The sequence below is a fragment of the Anoplopoma fimbria genome, unplaced genomic scaffold (genome assembly GCF_027596085.1).
Source record: "Anoplopoma fimbria isolate UVic2021 breed Golden Eagle Sablefish unplaced genomic scaffold, Afim_UVic_2022 Un_contig_7967_pilon_pilon, whole genome shotgun sequence".
Lineage (NCBI taxonomy): Eukaryota > Metazoa > Chordata > Actinopteri > Perciformes > Anoplopomatidae > Anoplopoma > Anoplopoma fimbria.
The window spans coordinates 1-7308 of record NW_026552838.1 but is presented as its reverse complement, the minus strand read 5'-3'; the positions used below and the strand labels follow the sequence as shown (position 1 = coordinate 7308).

At 41.2% G+C, this 7308-nt stretch overlaps 1 protein-coding gene and 1 long non-coding RNA gene across 2 annotated transcripts; both read left to right on the top strand.

Annotated features, from left to right (window-relative positions):
* Window positions 1-442: 442 nt before the first annotated feature.
* LOC129116215 (uncharacterized) lies at window positions 443-1579 on the top strand. Its single transcript, XM_054627216.1, has 3 exons — window positions 443-1313; window positions 1394-1462; window positions 1539-1579. Exons 1-3 carry the CDS (start codon window positions 443-445, stop codon window positions 1577-1579), a joined length of 981 nt encoding a protein of 326 aa, XP_054483191.1.
* Window positions 1580-1610: 31 nt separating this feature from the next.
* LOC129116213 (uncharacterized) lies at window positions 1611-3242 on the top strand. The gene is made up of 3 exons (XR_008533460.1): window positions 1611-1668; window positions 2554-2655; window positions 2942-3242. It is a non-coding gene; the product is annotated as an uncharacterized LOC129116213 (long non-coding RNA).
* The last annotated feature ends 4066 nt before the right edge of the window (window positions 3243-7308 follow it).

Here is a 7308-nt window from a genome sequence, read left to right as displayed (position 1 = left end):
CTGTCAAACCAGGAAAAAATCGTGTTCAGTCTATGTGTACATTCATGCAGCCTGTGCCATCACACATCGGGAAACAGATGTGGGGAGTTATCAGTGCCATGGTTGCTGATCCGATCACTGATGCTGTGAAAAATGACAATGTCATCATCCATGTTGGGCAGCACCTGTTGAACAAGGGTGGGATGTCAGCCAAGAATCAACAGTGTGTGCGTGACAAAATGCGAGAAATGGGAAGACTGGTTCATAATGCCAGAAAAGTTACCCCTTAAAAACAGTGGAGGATTTCATAAATCCAAAGAATTACTTGCAGGTGATCAAAGCTGTCAAGGTGACTTGTGGCTATGACAGTGATTCTCACAAATTCACAATACCATCACTTGCCAAGAAAATTGGCCATACATTGGTCAAAGTCAGCAAACTCCTAAAAGCTCAGGGCTTGATCATGAACAACCATGAACTTGTGAAAAATGCCACTGAGTTTCAGGAAGTCCACAACGAAAGGTGGAATGAAATGATTTCTGCGACAGCACTACGTAACCTCAATGAAGCAAAGTGGAATGTTCCCACTCTGATGCCGTTCACAGAAGATGTGCAGAGACTGCACCAGTTTCTCAGTCAAAAGCAAGAGGAGTACTGCAAAGAACTCTCTGAAAGTCCTTCCACAAAGACCTGGATAGACTTGGCAAAGGTGTGCTTAGCACAGATCATCCTCTTTAACCGTCGCAGGGAAGGAGAAGTGGCAAGCATGCCCTTGTCTGCATTTTTGTCAAGAGACAAGTCTGATCATCACCAGGATTTGGACTGGGCACTGTCAGAAGTAGAGAAAAGACTCTGCAAACATTTCACAAGGATTGTGATCAGGGGAAAAAGAGGTAGACCGGTTCCTATTCTTGTGACTCAGAAAATGCTCAGTGCACTGGAACTCCTGGTTTCAGAGAGAGAGGCTTGTGAGGTACTCAAAGAGAATTGCTACATGTTTGCAAGGCCAGCTGCTAAAACGCATCTCCGTGGTTCGGACTGCCTCCGTGCTTTTGCAGTAGCATGTGGTGCAAAGTGTCCCAAGGCACTGACCTCCACCAGGCTGCGGAAACATGCTGCAACACTCTCAACGGTTCTCAACATGACGGATACAGAGATGGACCAGTTGGCTAACTTTCTTGGGCATGACATTAGAGTCCATCGTGAGTTTTATCGACTACCTGAGAAAACACTGCAGCTTGCCAAGGTTAGCAAGCTTCTCATGGCCCTTGAGCAAGGAAGATTGGCTGAGTTCCATGGCCAAAACCTGGATGAAATCACAATAGGGCCAGATGGTATGTTGTTTTGTCATTTTTCTTTTGTCCATCATGCTTTTGTTTATATTTGCTAATCAAGTTTTTTATATCTCCTCTAGACATGGTCATTTGTCCTGTTGAGACTGATGAGACAGCTAAAACCAGGGGACGACACTATTCATCTCAAGGTATATATTCATTTATCTCAAAAGAAGTGTTTACTGTGTGTGTTTCTCAATGTCCTGTAATCTTTGTCTTTGGCAGAAGAGACTCTTCCACTGACAGAAGAAGAAGGCCCCCACTGACAGAGGAAGAAGGCCCCCACCAACACGCAAGAGAGATACACCATCAGCAGCAGAAGATGACCGTGTCGGAGCCGCAACACCTGTTGAAGGTTGTTTTTTTTAATTCCTTCTTTGATTTTAGCAGAATAAGTACAATGGACACCAGAAAATTACAAAAAATATCTCAGACATGGCCTTCTCTTCATCAGAAAACAGCAGCCCAACTATCATAAAGGTGAATATAGCTTTGGCCACTGTAACTGTAAGCCTGAATGCATTAAACAATGGCTGGGTAGACAGTGAAAAATATCTGATACTGCTGGTTCTGTAATTCTGAACATCGACGTGTCCCTGAATCGAGATCGAGGTCCATTTTCGATTAATTGCCCAGCCCTACTGGTACCTGGATGTACTTTTTTTTTTCTTTTTTTTTTACCTGCTCCTTCAGGTTTCCACAAAAGCAGCCTCGTACTTTATAAAAAGTGACCTCGACACATTGCAGACACTGATTGGTTCCGAGTTTTGTCACAGACAATAACCACGCACGGGGTAAAAGTGTCTAGGCGTCAGTTGCAGCAGCCAAAAAGGGCACGCCATGCTCTTTGGGGGAGCTACAAACCTTCATGTTGCTCACTTGCGAAACGACAGAAAGGCTGGATGACTCCACTCATATCTAGCAAGTGGACCAGCAGCTTTATGGAAGTCCTGTGCGTCATCCAGGGGGTACTATTTTTGCAGTGGAAACTGTCCCCCAAAAGGTACCAGCTTCCAAAAGCGAGTAGAGCCAATACCGCGAGTGGGAACGTGGCTTAAAGGAGAGATTGAAAGGGATAAGATGTGACTTAAATAATAGAGAAATTACAACATCAGAAATTAAGTCCACATCTTTCAATCTCATCAAGCATACAATGAGTCCCGCTGCACAAAGGCATTTCCTCTCATGTTTGTTTCCTTGTCTGTATATCTAACAAATATATCATTCATCTATTTCATAGAATCATCAGCAGAGGTGAGGAATGCAGTCCCATCAGTGAGCAAGAGGAGCAAGCCACTTTCTGGAGATGATGACCGGCTCACAGCTGTGATGTCTGTCAAAGGTGATTTAAATCTTTTTTTTTTTTCATTACAAATCAGATCAACTCAAATGTGAATTGCAACAGCAGTACGCTCGCAGTGCCACTGCTTAAAGCTAATGGGTCTGGTGATGTTCCATGGTGGCATAAATCACTGGGTGCCAGAACACAGTAATAATCTCTGAACATCGATGATCTTGTGTGAAATGGTGACTGAACCATGTACAGTCCTTTGTGTGGTCAGGTAAACAAGATATGTACTACATAAGTGTAAGGTCTATGTGTTGACATTTTTTTCACCCACTCACAGGTAAAGCTCCCAGGAAAAGAAAACCATGGCAGGACGAAGAGGTAAAAGCCGTTGAAAAGCATATGAAGCGGTTCATCACTTCATGCATCGTCCCTTCAAAGAGAGACTGTGAAAAGTGTCTAAGAGCTGAGCCAGCAGCTCTCAATAATCGGGATTGGCAAATGTTAAAATATTATGTATACAACCGCATCACAGCGTACAAAAAGAAAGTCCAGCATTCCTAATGTTTAAAAAAGGCTGATTCTGCTAGTTTTGTGAGCAGTGCTTTGCTTATGTCTTATGTTATGGTTATTTTCACTGTTTTTCTTAGCTTGATACTTGAAAGCTTAAAGTTGGGGCCAACGTGGCAGGCCATCTGTTTATTAAACAGTGACAATTATTTCAATTGATCTGGAGTTGGTCCTTATTGATAGTCATTACAAAGAACTACATCACTCAATGATGGTTTGAAGCAATATCACATGAAGAGGTCATTATGTGCTAAATACTACTGTATTATTATTCTGTGCTATTGCCATTATACAGCGCTTAAAAGAGTGGACGGAAATGCAGATAAAGAATTAGGACAGAAAAGATTTAAGTATTTTATTTTATGACAAACAAAAAGGTACAACCATTGGTTACTTGACGTGGCTCCATCTTTTCCTGGAGCCTCCAGTACCTCCTCCTTGCTCTCTAAGCCCAGTAGCTCCTCCTTGCTCTCTAAGCCCTGCAAGACAGTCTTATTTGTTAGGTCCAACTATTATTGGTTCTAATAAGATAGTATCACTAATTGACATTATGACTCTACAATTATGTAACATTTGAAGCAGCGTCTTACTGTCATGAATTCCCTTGCTTCAAGTCCTTCATCCAACAGCTTCAATGTGGTGATGGCCATGAGGCTGTGGTTGTTGCGAACAGCTGCCTTCTTGCTTTTTTGTACAACCTTGGAAGCATCTTTGCAGTGGACCACGCACCATCATGCCAGTTGTGAGGTACAAGGTTCTTGCGTCAAGTGAAAGGTTGCACAGTAGTTTTTTTTTCAGGGAAGTGACTGATGAGATGCCTGACTCTCCTACATGGCACCTCTTCCATTTTTTGTCCTCCTGATGTGTCCTTGCGGTTTTTAGTTGATTAAATGTACTAATTTATGGTTTGAGTATGGCATATTAAAATCAAAAGTAAATTTAAGATTTTTTTAATGATAATAACTGATAATAATAACGATGGACATGACTTTTTGGGGACCAGTATGGTCCCCAAAAAGTCAAGTATGAAGGTGTGAATTATGTAAATTCTTTGCAAATTCATGCAAATTCGGTCCCCTATCAACACATTGACTTGATTTTTCAGTGGTCCCCATATATGATGGGGAAAACATTTTAATGGAAATTTGCAGGTTTTAAGGCATGTATAGGCTAACTAAACAGTAGTGAGTGTGCTGAATTTTTTTCACACCTCTAGCACCTCTAGAAAGGGTGGTCCCCACCAGTGATGATTAAAAAGTTGGTCCCCAGTAGCCATGAATACCAGTATGTGTGTGTGTGTGTGTGTGTGTGTGTGTGTGTGTGTGTGTGTGATGTGTTTTGGATAATCTGTTTTTATAGGCTGTTTTTATAAGTATTGGACATTTTTTCTTGCTCCGTTACAAAGAAGAGTGTTCATACATTGTGCTCAAAAGCTTGTTTGATGGTGAACACTGTAAATAAACATGATTATTGAAATTGTTGTCAGAAACCTTTACTTTAAGTTACACATACAGACAAGTAATTTCAATTATTTCAGTCAGATACATAAATACAGTATATGACACTGAGGTCGGTCAGAGAGTTTGTGTCAGTAATGTGACTACCCGTGTTGAAATACAAAAAAAATATGATAAATGTGAAGTCACATTATGATAATCATGGTATTGGTAATTGTGATAAATGAAATAGTATTACTATTGATTAATTAATAGGGTCATTATTCCATTGTTATCATACCACTGAGCTTTAACATAGAAGTTACTGCCTTCTGCCTTAGTATGACAAATCAACATTCCGAAGGCAATGCTAAGGCAGAACACAGTAACTTCCAAAAAAGGTCAAAGGTCAAATTTGAGTTAATTTTTTTCTCAATGAATAGATTAAGACAGGCATACACTACAAACTGTGAAAATTACAACATTGTAGCTATAACCACATTGTGTGGACATTAGGATAACTTTAAAGCCATTTTTTTCAGTTTCACACTCTGGTGAGTTACTGCCTTTTGCCTTAGCAGGGCAGTATAGCTTCACAGCTTTCTTCAGCTGTTGCCAGACAACAGGAGGAAGCAAGGTATGGATTGATGAAGATTGTAGGCTCAATCAAATACTTAGCTAGGCAAGGTTTACCGCTACGAGGTCATGTGGAAGAGAAGGGTAATCTATCCCAACATCTGAAAGAAAAGGCAGAGGATGACCCTGCTTTTCAGAAGTGGTTAGAGACACGCAAGCAGGATTACACAAGTCCTCTCATTCAAAACGAGGTACTAGGCATAATGAGCAAAGACATTATAAGAGGAATAGCTGACACTATTAGATGCCTCCCAGTCACACAGTTTGCCTTGATTGTTGATGGGACACAAGACATATCAGGTCAAGAACAAGAATCTGTATGTCTTCGTTATGTGGATCATGACTTAAATCCTCATGAGGAATTCATTGGGATGTATTCAGTGCATGAGACCACAGGAGAATCTCTTGCAAATGTAGTATTAGATGTTATCTGCAGACTAAATTTGCCATTGTCAGCTCTGCGTGGGCAGACATATGATGGCGCAGCAAATATGTCTGGCAAATATTCTGGAACACAGGCTCACATTAGGAAGAAACAACCACTTGCTTTGTATGTGCACTGTGGAGCACACTGTGTTAATTTGATAGCACAGAAGGCATGCACAGCTTCTATAGTTGTGCGAGATGCCCTTGACTGGGTTCATCAATTAGGAGTTTTGTGTGGACAGTCTGGCAAATTCAAACATATGTTTCATACGATAGCGATATCTGACCACGGAACCTCAAGTGCCCTGAAACCACTTTGTGCAACTAGGTGGACCGTCAGACACGGTGCCATCCATTCTGTTTTAACACAGTATGACTCAATCCTCACTGCCTTAGAGGAAATGGCAGGGACTAACTCTCCCACTGCAACCACTGCAAATGGTCTATTTCAGCAGTTTATGAGAGGCAGCACTGTAGTTGGTCTTGTGATGGCACAAGCAGTTATTGGAGAGCTAGAGTGTCTCAACAGGTCTCTTCAGAGAAGGACAGAGACTGTTTCTGGTATGCGGGCTGCTGTTTGTAAGGTTCAGTCTACTCTCAATGGCAAGAGGAGTGATGAGGCCTTCCAACACCTTTTTAACAATGCCAAGAGTTCGACAACCACCCAAGTGCTATGGAGAATCAAGTGGATTCAGTCCTAAAACTCCTATAGAATATTACAGAGTTGAGTTTTATAAGGTACTTGACACCATTCACACACAGTTCACTGAACGTTTCCAGCAGGGTGGTCTTCTTACCCTCCAAAAGCTGGAGAACACCTTGCTTTCTGGAAATATTGATCCGGTGGTTCATGACTACCCAGAAATTAATGCCCAGCTGCTGGAAATCCAGCTACCGATGTTCAAACACAATTACATGTACCGTTCCTGTGGAGAGGCTACACACATTATCAGAGAGTTGCCAGCAGAGGTGCGAGGATTATTTACCGAAGTCGAAACTCTGATGAGATTACTCCTTGTGGTACCAGTCTCGTCCTCTGAGGCAGAGAGGAGCTTTAGTGCTCTTCGACGATTAAAAACTTGGTTACGCACAAGTATGTCACAGCAGAGGCTGAACCATGTTGCAGTGTGCAACATCCATCAGGACAAATTGGACCTCTTAACTAAGAAGTCAATTTGTGCACAGTTCATTTCTTTTACACCAAGACGCAAACAGGTGTTTGGTGCTTTTATGTGAAATGCTTTTATACTTCTTTTGTATTTACCTGCTTTTGTTTAGATGTTGATAGTTTGAGCTGGTGATGCCCGACAATATGTTTATTGAATTGTGCATTTGTATTGAATTGTGTGAATTTGCTGGATGTAGGTGTCAATAATACAGTGATGCAATTGATTAATCTTTAAGTTCTTGCGTGTTTTTTTCATAAGATAGACACACACAAAATCAATTAAGTGGAAGCTGCCACTGCTGACTAATGCTTAAACACTGAATTTTACTACTGTGTCATTATGGCATAAATAGTCAAAAAGAAGCCAAAATCAGTAAAGGTATCGCAATGTATTTCTAATACAGGAACGGCAAATTGGCATGTTACCTTTTACACAAGAAGATGATTGATTAAATAAATAAATAAATATGC